The following is a 15542-nucleotide window of genomic DNA, read 5'->3' as shown; positions in this document are numbered from 1 at the left end:
TAATTAATAAATGACACATTTAATTATTTCATGACATATTTATTTAATTATTTAATGATGTATTCATTTATTTAACTTTGGCACTTGTGGTCCTCCATAGAAATCTGCTTTCCTTATGAACAGTGAACCTCTGCATATTCACGGTTTGGCATTTGCCAATTGCCCATTCATGGAGCCATGTCAAATACAAAAACATTGCTTTGGTTCCATCTTGTGGCAAGGACCTAAGTTGAATTAATGGTAGGAGCTTCATTTAACTAGCCATACTCATAGGCTTAAAAAAAAAAATGCTTTTCTGTCATTTGTGACATCTATAGACAATTACAAACCTTTTGGGAGTGGGTTTGAATTACTGGTGGATTATCATTACTCATGACTTGGTCCCTATCCCCCATGCATAACACCAATTCACTGTACAGAAAATGTATTTTTCCATGTTTATGTTTTTGTGATGTTCTGCCCATCCCAGAGGTGATAGAAATGTTCCAATGAACAAACATCCAGATCATCTCTGGCTAGATTAGTAGTTGTTCTCTTTAAACGTCCTTCAACATTACCACATAACAATGGATCACTCTACAATCTGTAGTCATGCAGTTTGAATGTAGCAAAATGCATGAGACTGTGCGAGTGATGTTACATAAGAAACATACTGCAGAGCTTATATTCCAATCATGGCAGCTGGCCCTGTGCATGATGATAGTGAATCGGGATTTGCTCATTGAATTGAGATCTTGTTGCTGTCAGCACAGTGCTGCGATTGTACCAAGTTATGGCCAGTCAAGTATTAAATAGAAGATATATATTTTTCCAACCTTGTGGAAGTTGTTTACTCTTCATCCCCAATCGTTTTGATGAATTGATGCCAGCCTGAGCTGCCGGTGAATCATGCCTCATCGAGCTGAATTTAGAATTCACTAGCTCTCTTTAGTCTACCTCAGCCTTTTCTTTTCTCTAACAGAATCTTCGTAAGATGGAAGAGTCAGCAGAAGATCCCAGAAGAGACCTGAATGACTTAGAAAATGCTGATTGGGTAACATACACTATCATTGATCTCAGCCCGATCAATTGAAGATACCTCAACTCAATTATAAAGGGCTAACTGTTTGTTGCACCTCCCTGCTTCTGATGGCCTTTACTTCCTGTCAGGCTCGATTCTGGGTTCAGGTGATGAGAAACCTTCGAGAAGGAGTCAAGCTGAAAAAGGTGCAAGAGCGTCAGTACAACCCGCTGCCCACTGAGTACCAGCTTACTCCCTACGAAATGCTCATGGACGATATCAGGTCCAAACGCTACAAACTGCGCAAAGTCATGGTGAGTATCTAATATGGATGACATAAACATATATTAATATATTGGTCTGCTTAATGCTTTTATCATGTTCTATTTTTCCTCAGCTTTGGACTGTTTTCAATTGTAAACCACTGCTTACAAAATTCTTTGTTGCTGGACAGAAACCGTACATAGAAACACAGTATATGTACTCAGTAGCGTAGCAAGGGTCCCCAGGGGCCCCAAGCAAGAAGGGATTGAGGGCCCTGGCAGATGGGGTGTGGGTGGGGGGTTGGTATGGGAGATGACAGACAACCATTCGTCAGATGCATGTTGTTAAATTTTTAAAATTGCACATCTGCATCTTAAAGAATCTTTTTTGGGTTTAGTTTATTTGGGCATGATACATTTAAGACAAACATTTATATACAGTAGGTAGTACATTGTGTTGAAGCCCAAAAGGATTAGGCTGAAGCAAGAACTTATAGATGCCTACCCCATCATAATATACATCATACAGCGTGAATTTTTTTCTCACTGAGCATTAATGCTCAACATAAGAAACACCAATCATGAACTTCAATTGAAGATGAGGAAAAAAATGCTGTACAAAACAAAATATTGTATAAAACAAATACAAATGGAAATAAAAGTCCTTAGGCCCTGCCATACAGCTATCTGCTGCCATACCACATATTTTTCCAAATGTGATGTCACCTCATATTCAATCCTAAACATTTTTATTCCACCCGGAGAAAACCCTGAACCTAATATGTTTCTTTAGCATGTTTGTTAAAAATACCTATCATGTATAATTTTTTAAATTGGTATAAATTAGCAACACACCTTAGATCTTTATCTAGACCATTCCATCAAATAACACCTCTCCGAGTGATACAATGGCTCTTCAGGTTCGTACGAACGAACACACTGTACCTTAAAATGAAATGTTCCCCTTAGCATATATTTACCCTCTCTGTAAGTAAACAACTGTTGTATTTTACTTGAAATATGATTGCTATTTGCTTTATAGAAAATTAATAGAGATTTGGGTTTTACTAGATCTTCAAACTTTAATAGTTTAGATTCTAGGAACAGTGCGTTTGTATGGCCCCTGAATCCAACATTGTGCATAATCCTAACAGCTTTCTTCCGTAGCCTAAATAGCATTTCCAGGCAAACCTCAATACAAATAGCTTAAATATGGAAGAATAAGTAAGCAATAAAGTATGTGGCGAGATTTTTCAACAAGCATGTACCTGCATTTAATCATTATAGCAATTTTTTTGTGTGCTAATTTAGAACGGATACAAAATTAATTGTGCTTCATTCAAATGACTTGTTGGAACAAAATAAAAACAGTAATACAATAGTAAAGTGCACATCCAAACCATTTTCAAAAGTGATGCTTCCTTGATTTGGCTTGTGCAAAAGCAGTTATTAGATGTTCAAGATTCAGTGATCTTTTCACTCTGTGCTCGATTGAGATTAAAGCCAGCCCTGAAAGTCTCTCCTAACAGTCATAAACAACTCTTACTTATTATTACACTCACCACTGTCGTTTTCTTTTCTCTTCTCCCTCTTTTTTTCTTTCGTTTTTCACTCACAGATGGATAGCGCCTTCATCTTGTCAGTCTTGTCGGAGAATCTCATGTCACCCTATTATTTGTTTACACTAGCGTATGCACGCTGCGACTCTGAGCAACAAGTGGGGGAGGGGCGAGTTTGGTTTGGTTTACTCATTGTTGATGTTTCATAGCCTGGTTTCAATCACTTTCCAACTGCTGCTATACTCTGTTGTATTTGTTAATCCAGTTGTTGTTTTTTCATCACCCTTGGCTGCTTGTTAATCTTATCGTGTTGAATTTTGTAGTGTGACAAAAAACAGCTGCTGGCTACTCTTGAGTTAGCTAGTGGACAGACACCTCCATCTTGGTCCACTATTGTGATGTGCACCAGGTGTTGGATGATTGCATTCACACTTGACCAAACGAACTGCAATGACATCTATTGTTTATTGTTTAAGCCGAGGGATGCATCAGTATTGGTGTTTACGTTTTTGTGTTGTTTCAGGTGAAAGGAGACATCCCGCCCAGGCTTAAGAAGAGTGCTCATGAAGTCATACTGGAGTTCATTAGATCCAGACCACCGCTTAACCCTGTGAGTGGAACTACATTCTTACGTCTTCTACTCAATTGATTTACACAGTCTGAAATGTTGTTCTGTTTAATTGAACTCAGAGCGCAGGAAGCCATAACTTATTCTTTTGTGTGAGTAAAAACATTTGGATATGAAGGTTTATTGTACCTTCTGCCATCTAATCAAAGAAGCAATTAATTGTTCTGCCTGCTATACATTACTGGCATAGGCAGATAAACAAATAGGATTTCGCAATAATTATTAAATAATACTTTATAGAAAAATGAATTGGAATGGAGACTTTCCCGCAGCTCCCCAGATGATCTCTCACATCACATCAGTGTGCCATGGCACTCAATAATCCGATTGCTGTAGTTCATGTGAATATTGAGAACTCTGAAAATGAAACTGCCAACTTGCATTAAACTCAGTCAGCATCACTACTTACTGTAAAAGGGTCACTCCAAGAGCAAATTTACAGAAAAAGCTGCTCTCATCGCTTTTCTGTTGATTTAAAGCCGAGAGAGTAGCTGCTTGTGCTGAGATATCAGGAATGAATAAAATAGTCAGAGAGGAAATAAAGTTGTCACAAGGAACATAACTCTTATTTGTGTGTCAGGTACTAAAGATGATTACCATGTTTTTCCCTCTCTATTGACAATTCCGGGCTTACGTCACAAATCAAAATGGTGGTCAACGCTCTCTGCTCATTGAAAAGCATTGGACTTTGGATCCTTGAAATTTGATTTGTGAGCATTATTTTAACTTCAAAATGTGATGAAATATAATTTGACTACTATAACAATCTGCCTGGTTTGTTTGTATGATAGTCACAGACAAAAGCATTTCAATACTCCGTTTGTTTACATCGTGTAAAGGAAGGTGCATTGGGGAAATATCAGAAATGTTCGGAATTGTCAATTCACAAATCAGTTTACATTCTGTGGAGCTCTGAGGCTCCATGCTGTTAATCATCGCATTGTTTGGAAGGTGTCTGCTCGTAAACTGAAGCCACCGACTCAGCCTCCTCCAACCCTGCATGAGAGGATCCTAGAGGAAATTAAATCTGAGAGGAAACTTCGACCCGTGACCCCAGATATGGTCCGTAGGGGACGGATGGGTAAGACCCTCAATACCTCAAAATATCCATATTGCAATGTAGTGTATCATTTCTCTCATTTGGTTCGGTAGCAATACACCAGCATCAAATGTTGACATTGTTTATTTTTAACCAATGATCTATTTTGACAAAAAAGTCCTACTTTAGTCTTTATATCAAGCACCACTTAGTGTACTTTGTTAACACATCCAGTATGTAACTTAACCTTAAGGGGACATATGGATCTGAAACATTCACATACTAAATATTCACAAATCAGTACTTACCAAGAGTTAGATCTCTAATGTAACAAACAACAATGTATTGTTACACACAATGATTTCCTTCTTGGCTCTTCTCTTGCTAATGCTGCTGAAACCTTCACATTTGTGTTGCAGCTATCACTACTGCCTTCCTATTTAGCTTGAAATATAGAAGAGACAGTTGAATTGTAATTGTCTACTAAGTGCAACGCAAATGCTTGTGAACTGTAAAAGTCCAACTTTTTTTCTTTCTTTCCTGCACTTGAAAATCAAAAATAAGCATGCTAACTTCCAGAATGTCTTTCTATATGCAGTCTAAGTATGTTTCTTAAAATAACACTCTGCTTTGACTTTCCCATGCCATGCATTTCTGGTTGCAGTAATTCGACCACTTAGCATGTCTTTCAGTTTTGATGCGTCAGGTAACGTTCCTCCTGCTGCTTACCTGGCTTCCATTTATGAAATGTTCTCTTCTCCTCTGTCGCTATGGCTGCTGCTCATCATTATCTTCATCATCCTCATCTACAACACACACGCACACACACACACACACACACACACATATGGTTTCTGCGCATTGCATTCATATTTCATGCTTTGATAGTGAAGGTTGGCTGATGCGTGTGGTTGTACAATGCGCTGATGTGGGACACTGTTCAGCAGGAGCGTATATGGGTGGCTGATCTAGAAAAATTGCAATCGAACAATTACGGAAATATTCATTCAAACGTCAAAAGCAAAAATGCGATTATTTTGTGAAATGTGATTTAGAAATGATTTGCATTTACCTTCTATCGGTCTAGTTGTAATATTTTGTTTCATACCAGAATCTTTATTTAAACCGTTAAGGTTGAACAAAATCCATTCTGTCCATCTTGTGTCCAATTGTAAAAGCTTTGATATTCGTACAGACAATATTTGAGAGCCATACACATATAAACGTTAACTGTTGATGACAAGCAACTCAAACTAGCCACTTAAGTTAGCAGTTGACTTCAAGGCCACCACTTCACTACTTATAGGTATGATGGAAGGCAGTGGTTATTTATAACCCAAATTCTCTTGGGCTATTGTTATGCGAGGAAGACTTTTTCTTGCTTTTAAATTCATCCTGTCTGACTGTATGGACCGATTGCATAATTTTTACTTTGCTGGTGCTTCTGGTCTTTTTCTTTTAGAGGAATTGAATGCTGCAGGGAAAAAAAAGTGTCTGCCAACTTGGCATCTTGCGGAGTCATTATTGTTGTACAAAAGGGTCTTTCATGTTTCCTGGTGAGCATGCGAGAAGTGAATCCATGTTGCAATGGAGCAATGTGCAGTAGGACGCGTGAGCCGTTTGGTCACTTGACATGTGTCAACATTTACTTTCAACAAGCAATGAAGCAAATATGGAGATGTGTGTCAATGAGTCATCAAATGAGAATAATACTCAGCCCCGCATTCCTCTTACTGAAGTCAGTGTCTCTCATCTCAACCCAACATAAGATTTATTATCACGCTGAATCATTTGTGATGTGGAGTTATCTTGTATTTGTGCTCCTCCAGTTGCACTTGTGGGCCTGTTTTGTTATATAATGGTACACTGGATATATGGTGATAATGACACTGTTTTTGGTGTACAGTATTGAATCAATCAATCCTTTTTTTTTTTTCCTTTTTTTTTTATATTAGGTTATTATTCAATAGGTTCTCAGCCAACTTTTATGGTATTGTCGTACTGAAAAGTAGGGTTGCAATGAAAACAGATTTGAATCTGAAAATCAGTTTTGAGTTCAAAGCTGTGACTGCATCGGTACACGAACTAATGAATTGGTATCAACATAACTTGAATCGGCCGATCGCCCGCCCGATCAAAAAGCTATAAATCAGTTTGACGTTGCTGATGATTTGAATCTCTTTGAGGAAAATGCCACATTTACAGTACTGACAAGTAAATATTGTAAAATGATGGTCGGCTTTCGAGAAGAAATTCAGTTCATCATACCTCTGGTATTGAGCCCATCAAATCAAATCGTAAATCGTAATCCCACCCAATTGACTCATACCACTTTAAAATGTGTCGTCCTTCAATTGTATTGCACCCATTTATTGAGGTACATATTTAATCGGGTTTTATTGGAGAGATGAACATCCGTAATGGACAGTATATCATCGCTGCAATGTGAAAAACACTTATGTCCATTTTTTTGTCGTTTTTGTTTTGTGTCTGCGTTCTGTTTCATCCCCAAAACGTAAAAATAAAAAAATATTTGAGAAAAAATTGATGTAAGTGTTTTTCACATAACAGCGACGATATACAATAAATATACAGCAGTTCTATTATTAGCTCATCATCAATTTCATATGATTGACAATATTAACTTATTCACTGCCATTGACGGCAAAATTCATTTAAACTATTTCGATTAGTTTAAAAAAAATCCACTTTTGCTAACAAGAGTAAGAAAACCTAGACATTTTTTGGGGGGTAAATTTAGAACAGATATCAAATTTGTGATTAATCGTTAGTTAACTAGTAAAGTCATGTGATTAATTACGATTTTAAAAAAATTATTGCCTGACGGGCCTAATAATAAATAAATAAAATAATAAGGGGCGTTTAATCGTAATTAATCGCATGATAATTTTATATCTGTTATTAATGTACAATTAAAAAATATAGGTTTTCATAAAAATAAAAAATAAATGTTAAACTAATAGAAATAGTTCACATACATTTTTGACGTCTATAGTCGTCAATGGCAGTGAATGAGTTAAATATAGCTAAATAGATACATCATGCCCTTTTGATCAGTGACCAATTGGACCAATGAATAGAAAAAGGGAACGTAATTTTCACAAAATAGGTGAGAACGGCTCTGTGGTCCACTTGACACCGTTTCTTGGAAACATGACACTGAAACCATAATTGCTCCCAGTGACCACAGACCCCACCAGAGTATGTTACTACTTAAAAACCACAACCTTCATTAGTCCATTTGCTACACTGCCCAAACCATCCATCCATCCATCCACTTTCTATTACTTATTCTGTTCAGGGCCACAGGGGAGACTGTCTGAGCTGACTTTGGGTGAGAGGCAGGGTGAATCCCTTACTGGTTGCTAGTTAATCACGGCGCAGCTAAAACCACCACTTAAAATTTGTTAGAGAATTAAGGGTTTCATACCAGATGTTTCTCCTCTGACTGTATTGTTTCCCAAACTAAAAAGAAGATCTCACCAAATGACGATTTGAGTTTAGATGGAGGATTTGGGCAATCGTGGAGAGCACTGTAAGACACTGCAATGTAGAGGTACATAGCAAATGTATGCATAGGGGGGAAAAAAATCACACTTTATTTAATTTTTGACCTGTGACTTAATTTAAAAGGTTTGTGTAGCTTTCCTAATGAAGGAGGTATTCCCTTCTAGGTTTTGGCAAAACTCGCAGTATGCCACAGGACTTGTTCCGTACAGGACTAGGTAAAGTATGACGTATGAGACATGTTGCTTGAAGAATTATTATTTTTTCAACCCTAACCCAATGGCCTTGTCTGTTCGCCTGCCTGGCTGTCAACTAATATGTTATTTGATCAAATACTATGCTCAGACTGGCCAAATTGCAATTAAGTGCACAACGATGTCTCTGTATTAAGTCCCAATTTCAATCCAGCAGCGCAAAAATCCCTCTTTGAGATGATGTGGCTCGTATGTAGCCCTCAAACAGGAGAAATATTATCAGCAGTGGGTTTTCATTTTCACCCCTCACACTTTTTTTTACGCTTATTCCCACCTTCCGTCTCAATCCTCTGCATTTTTTCAACAGTTACACAGTACTTGTTTAGTCAGCATTTTTTTAAAAGGTGATTTCTCTGCATCTCCATCCATCCATTCATCCATCATCTATACTGCGTATCCTCGTTAGGGTCACGGGTGTACTGAAGCCCGTCCCAGCAGTCTTCAGGTAAAAGGCGGGTGAGGTACACTCTGGACTGGTCACCATCCAATTGCAGGCAACTTTAAGTTTTATACAGTATATACCCTGTTTTGCATCAGTGGCCTAGTGTTTTTATTTTTGACTTCTTCTTAACTACTTAGTGAAGGAAAGTGTGGAGCCCAGAGTCTGAATATTTCATGAAAGGTGGCTGCCTCCATGTTCTTTGTATAACACCAGCTTCCTCCAATCCCTCGCCCTCTGACCAGCCTAATTCACCCATCCCTTCCCTCTCTGACCTCAAAGGGATCTTCAAATATTATCTTGTATTCTCAGGATTCTTGCATTGTTTGACTTAACTGTCATTCAAACAAACGACAATGAGTTGATTATTAAAAGTGAATCACAAGACATTTTGAATGGATGCAAGAAATCCTAAGAGAACATGTTTGGAGATCCAGTGCTGTTTGTCTGGTTATCTTAATGACAGTCTGTGCGTGACTCTATGCAGATGAATTTAGCCCATACATGGGCAGGAGGACATCCAGCACTCTGTCTTTGACCCTTGAACCGGCATCTCCCAAAGCAAACCCCTCCGGATCTCAGTCTGTACCGCAGAGGAAGAAGCTACTGAAGGCTCCCAGCCTCGCTGAGCTCGACACCTCTGACTCTGATGTCAGTGGGGGCTTGTGATTTTTTTTTTTTATTCCAAAATGCATCTGATGTCTGCTGACAGAGCAAATTGTTTTAATATGCGTTTTTGTGTATTCCGTCTATTTATTCAGGATGACTTTTTAGGACACATATCAGCAAGCACTTCAAGTGTTGCAACATCTCTAATGGATGACACGTCTCCAGAGTCAGCACTGGGAAAGAAGAGTGAGTTGTGAATTCATATTCACCACATAAATCATAATCCTGTGTCATGTCTTGACATTTACGAAAGTTATTCATGAAAGCGTTATGTGTGATTATCTTGTGAACGCCAGCTCCACCGCAGTTTCTGCCCATCTCATCTACACCACAGCCAGAGAGGCGCCAGACCCCCCAGAGGAGACACTCCATCGAGAAGGAAACGCCGACCGATGTCCGACCCTTTCAGCTGCCCTCCAAACAGAATTCCAAGTCTCTGGTGAGTCTGCTGTTACCGTTTTCAACACTTGAAAACTGTGGAAGCTCTGAGGTTGAATACATTATGTTCCAGGAAATTACTGAACTGGAATCAAACGTCAAAGTTTCCCCAAAATACTCATATCCAAGATTGTAAAAATCGAGGTGGATGATGGATTGTGGAAGGCGTTTAGAAGCAAATGTGAGGGATTTTAACCTAGAGTCAAAAGAACTTGTGCTGTTGAGGTAGCCCTTGAGCAAGGGTTTAGGTATGAGACTGCCCATTGGTTCTGATTGCTCCGTGTCTTCACACTTAAGACTTTATATAATCCAGCGCAAAAGTGCACAGCAAAATCGACACTCAGAGTGTTAAATCTTACACAAGAAAAGTGTTTATATGTGTCCACACCAATGAGTGTAAATCTGACACTTTTCAAGGTGTTACTTCTTTCACACTTAACCAGTTTTACTCCAGCACTGTATAGTGTTAAAAATCTACACTGATAAACACTGAGTAGTGTTGAAAGTACTCTACACTAGTGTCAGTGTTAAACATTTAATTATGCCAAACTACACACAAGTCTGGTGTTTAAACACTTATGAGTATGTTGCTCTAGTGTCAGTGTTAAACTTTTAACTCAAACTACACTTCACGCTGGTAATTGTACGCTGGTAAATTGACCCTCAAAGCACTTTACATTTTGACTACTGATGATACGGTTCAGTATCTTGCTCAAGGATACTTTGACATAGTCACACTGGCCTGGGATCGAACCCACGCTATTCAGGTTACACCCAACATCCACCCCAACACGCAAGGAAATTTACTCTGACGGTGTAACTTTTTATCCTAACAGTGTTGAAATAACACAAAAAGTAGCAAATACTGAATTTTGGACATTCTTACACAGAGGATGATTAATAAATGTATGCTATCAATTTACTCAGTGAACTTCACTGCAGTAATCTGTCACCAATTAAGAAATGTGTTTTAGTGTCGACTTTTGTGTTGCCAGTGACTTGACTGCTGTGTTTGTGTGTGCAGGAGGAGTTTTGTTTCCCTGTGGAGTGTTTGTCTCTGACAGTGGAGGAGGTGATGCACATCAGGCAGGTGTTGGTCAAAGCAGAACTGGAGAAATTTCAGCAGTATAAAGAAGTCTACACCGCAATGAAGAAGGGAAAGGTAAGCATTGACATGTCATTTTCTCACCACGCTTTTACTGTATAATAACGTTATGCATGAGTAGGGCCACTGCAATTGACTAAATGAAGGATATTCTTTTATCATTAGCAAGTACATTAAATTTTGTTTAAAAAAAAAACACATGTGTATTTCAGATGTTTTCATGTATTTTATTGCAGCTTTGCTTCTGTTGTCGGACCAAAAGATTTTCCTTTTTCACCTGGTCGTACGTCTGCCAGTTTTGCAAAAAGTAAAACACCAGCCACACAATGGTTTCATATAAAAAAAGAAGAAGAACATCTTGCTTTCATTCATTGCTTTTATTTTTCTTTACAGGCCTGTTTGTTCACAGTGTTGCAAAAAGGTGAGGTGTAACAGATCATTCTTATTTTCAGCCTGTTTAGTAAAGTAATAAAGCAGGTGAAAAGTCAAGTAGAATTCAATTGTGTAAAATTGACATTTAAAATGACAGACTTAAGCATTAACTGTTAATAAGATGCATGATGAATTCCTTTGTTTTCATTTTCCAATGTTTTGTATTTTTAAGATCATGAGTTCATTTAAAGTATTACAACTTTACTTGTACTTGTTTTCTGACAGATGAGATTGCCATCCAAACCCTATTCCAATCTTCCCATCTATTCCATCGGCTCTACTAGCACTCTACCCAGGGAGAGGATAAGTGGCATGACATCTGTAGGACAAGGACTCGCTGTGGCTGCAGCTCCGCAGACTTCAGCTATGGATGGAGCATCAGCGACTATCACTTCTAAGTCAGAATCGGAAAAATCAGAAGCCAAAAAAGCTGGAAAGGCTTCTGGGGCCATCAAATCTGCCAAATCCTCCAGCGGCCATCGACGGCCGAGCATCCACAAGACAATGTCCAAGTAAGACATTTGAACTGTATAGCAAATGTTTATCCTCTTTTCTGATTTGCTTTGAATTGATTGAGCCTATTTGTTGGAGGTGCACCCCTAAAATTTAAGGGATTTTTTTAACGCTAGGAAAGTGTGTAACCATACCATAAAAATCATTTTTAACACAACAATTTCAGGATGATTGTATCATTTATGTTTATTAAATAAATTAATATTTAGTGCCTGGTATTGTACACCAAATGTGCATTGGCATATTCGTTTACCATTTAACCACAGAATTCTGAATCCGGGAAGCACATGTCATAGTCCAAGAAATGAAAAACTCAATTTGATCAAAATGGTAATTGGTAAATAGAGTAGATAATGGTTTGTCTACACGATATATAGTCCAAAGCACTTTACCAAGCCTCATATTGACTTTTTTGAAAACAAAGCCGATTGTACATATTTGGCCGACATGCTAACGCCTCCGCGTCAGCCTACGGAAAGGTTAAAATTTTTAGCATGAAATAAGCTCCAGGATCTCACAGCGTACATTAGCCAACAGCAGAACTCAGGTGTTTTGTTTTTGGTCAAATTTAATCTAGCCGTGTCGTGTCTGTCGTAGCAGCTCGTTCACTGGCGCTATGCTAACAACCCCCTGTGAAGCTTTGTCTCCCCGGTCCAGCGTCCACGTTTGCAAACTCCCTCTCAGAGGCCAACAGCAAAGTAACGACAAAGGCGTTTTCTACACTGCTTAGATGTTTTTTGAATGATTGCTTAACAGTTAAATATAATGCTCTTTAACCGGCTAAACATGTAAACACTTCCGGATGTCAGGTCTCAAAGACTCCCCACTTCCACATATGCATTCGTCACACTTTGCCTCTAAAACACTCCTGTGACACTAGTACACGACAATATGCTATGATTCATACTCACTTAAATCTGACAATTGTTTCTGTTGCGTCCAGGCTATCCAAGCACGGCTCCTTAAAGTCTCATGAAGAAATTGAGCTTCCATCAGAGCTGACTGAAGACTGGGCTACCATGGAGGTGTGTGTTGACTGCAAGAAGTTCATCACTGACATCATCGCCTCCAGCAAGCACAGCCTGTCCCTGGCTACCAAACGAGCTCGCTTAAAACGCAAGACGCAGTCCTTGTACATGTCCTCGTCGAAAGCAAGGGAGGAGTATCGACCCTCTGAGCGAACCATCAGTGAGATCTAGACGGTCTGCATCTGGCTGCGCCCAGATGCAGTCATAAATAATAGAACCGTGGCGAATGGGGATTTTCTTGCTGTGTCCTTCCTCATCATCGTGTACAGCTGCAAACATTCTGATCATATTATCTCATTCACTGCCATTGACGGCTATAGACGTCAAAAATTCCTTTAAACTATTTCTATTAGTTTAATTTTCATTTCCCCCCCCCCATTTTTGTTAACAATAGTATGAAAACCTAGAATGTTTTTATTGTACCTTTAGAACAAATATTAAACTTTTGACCAATCATAAGTTAACTAGTGATTGCGATTAATTATGATTAAAAAATTCTCATCGCCTGACGCCCCTAATTTTTATATATTTTTTCTAAAAACGAAAATCAAAATTACTTTTTTTTTTTTAAGAAAGAAAAGATTATTAAAATCACAAATTTTATATCTGTTCTAAATGTACAATAATTGTTTTCTAGGCTTTCATACTCTTGGTAAAAAAAAGTGGGAAAAAAATGTTAAACTAATAGAAATTGTTCAAATGAATTTTTGACGTCTATAGCCGTCAATGGCAGTGAATGAGTTATGGCTGACCCTTTAATTTCCGCTCAGTGAGGAAAAAGGAGAACAATCGCAGTGACGTTTGTCAAAGTGGAAAACTCCCCTTGATGGCACGGTAGGGTGGTCTACCCCAACCCACTCTTGAATAAGCACAAGAAGAAGAGAGTTGTGGGAAACATGGGGCCTGCACAACAGTCATGGGCTAAAGTGAGAGTGATTCTGGCATAATGAAATATTACTTTTTGTATGAGTTTCAATTTACTTTTGTACTAATTTGTCTGTACAGTCATCTAAACTTTTGGATGGAGGCTTCTTTGCCAAATATCGCTGAATGAATATGGAGCCAAATCAGTATTCACAATTGCTTGTTACATTCATTTCTTATCGAAAATGTATTTTTGTGCACTTGTTGTGCCATAAGATGACATACCCTGTATGTTGTTCTCCATTTGACCTTTATTCTTTCTCCAACATGATACAATCAAACTCTTCAAAACATTACTGTATATGGCTTCCCGGTTATTTGTATTCCTGTTCAAATCTACATCAAAGAACATCCTTGAAAACTAACAAGATCTGTGTGGTCGGATAAAACGACGTCCACAAGTGTCTTTATTTGAACTTGACTTAATTGTGCATTCAAAATTCAAAACTCATCTGTTTTAAATTAAATTAGTGTGAAAAGCACAAATACAAGTAATATTGTTGCTATAACGCAAGCAGGCTGAGTAATTATGCGTTGCAAAATATGCATTCTTGTGCACATACAGACACATGATGCCATCAATACACCTTTTCATACTTGCCTTTCAATCGTTTATTTCAAATAGCTGCTTTCACTCCATTTTTATATTTGACAGTTATAAATGTGTTAACTTGCTGCTTTTACTGAGCATTAGCAATACATTATGTTCACTTTTTGTTTGTTTTTTAACTTGTAACTTATCATTTAGATACAATGCCTGATATTCCTGTATTTGTACAGATGCTTAGTTACAGTTAAGCATTGGGGACAATAGGCTATACTGTAATTTAACAAGTACAATAAGTCTTGATGTAATGCCTTCAATAATGGTTCTATTTTTGGATTTTCTGCCTTACCGTAAAAGATGTCTTATACGATCATTCTAATACACTGACAGTCATTCTACAGCTATGGTGTGTACGTTTTTTTTTTTTTTTTGTCTGATCATTTGCTGTGACTCACTTGTGGAAGTCCACAGGAGACATCACAGTGTGACAGCAGCATCATGCATGGTGTCTGTTATACCGTCAGTGTATTACCATCAAGCTCCCTGACCACGAGTGCTGTCTACAAGTGATCAAAAATAAATGAATGCAATACCTACACTTTGTTTTGTCTTTTCAATTCAATTTCAAAATACCTCTGTGTACTACCACAACTTCTGGTTTGGTTCTTTATTGAACATATAAACACACAGAAAATACATTACACGTCTAAAATATAAATTGAAGCAAAAAAGAAAACAAAAGAAGAAAGAAGAGTTTATATGAAAAGGGCGTAGGAGGAAGTTAAAAACGTATCTAGTCCTACCCCTTATTCATTTTATGTTAATAAAATAGTAAGGTAATGTATTTCAACAAAAGGAAATATATAAACTTAATCATATATACAATTATATTTTCATTACAGCATATATACATTTTTAACAGCTCATGACTGAAGTAAGTAATTTTTTAGAACATTGCTTTTAAACATTTTTTTTTAATTCAGCAAGTGACTGACATCTTTTCAGGTCAGTTCCAAAATCGTTCTACAAATTAACACCTTTAACAGAACTTAACAATAATCAGTGCAAGTACAGTCTCTGGATTTATGTAGCCTTTAATGGCTCCGAAAATATACAAAAGTCCAGACGGTACCTCAAAATAGAGTAAAATTGAAAGTTTGGGGTAATTTTATTCCG

At 37.8% G+C, this 15542-nt stretch overlaps 1 protein-coding gene across 3 annotated transcripts in view; it reads left to right on the top strand.

Annotated features, from left to right (window-relative positions):
• Positions 1–14962, top strand: part of spire1b (spire-type actin nucleation factor 1b) — a 31947-nt gene extending 16985 nt beyond the window's left edge. Inside the window, exons 5-17 of one of the 3 annotated variants that reach the window (XM_086078768.1) lie at positions 962–1033; positions 1150–1314; positions 3346–3432; positions 4402–4531; positions 8185–8235; positions 9198–9361; positions 9472–9565; positions 9676–9818; positions 10842–10979; positions 11159–11229; positions 11316–11343; positions 11580–11866; positions 12811–14962. In XM_086078768.1, coding sequence (XP_085934894.1) covers positions 962–1033; positions 1150–1314; positions 3346–3432; positions 4402–4531; positions 8185–8235; positions 9198–9361; positions 9472–9565; positions 9676–9818; positions 10842–10979; positions 11159–11229; positions 11316–11343; positions 11580–11866; positions 12811–13066 — 1686 coding nt within the window. In that variant the 3' untranslated portion in view covers positions 13067–14962. Of the gene's footprint in view, positions 1–961; positions 1034–1149; positions 1315–3345; positions 3433–4401; positions 4532–5153; positions 5196–8184; positions 8236–9197; positions 9362–9471; positions 9566–9675; positions 9819–10841; positions 10980–11158; positions 11230–11315; positions 11344–11579; positions 11867–12810 lie in introns of all 3 variants that reach the window. The other 2 variants (XM_086078769.1, XM_086078770.1) reach the window with 2 other exon arrangements.
• The last annotated feature ends 580 nt before the right edge of the window (positions 14963–15542 follow it).

Source organism: Leptonotus elevatus, chromosome 6 (genome assembly GCF_054856555.1).
Source record: "Leptonotus elevatus isolate MCC_2025b chromosome 6, RoL_Lele_1.0, whole genome shotgun sequence".
Classification (NCBI taxonomy): domain Eukaryota; kingdom Metazoa; phylum Chordata; class Actinopteri; order Syngnathiformes; family Syngnathidae; genus Leptonotus; species Leptonotus elevatus.
This window is presented reverse-complemented; position numbering and strand designations above follow the sequence as displayed.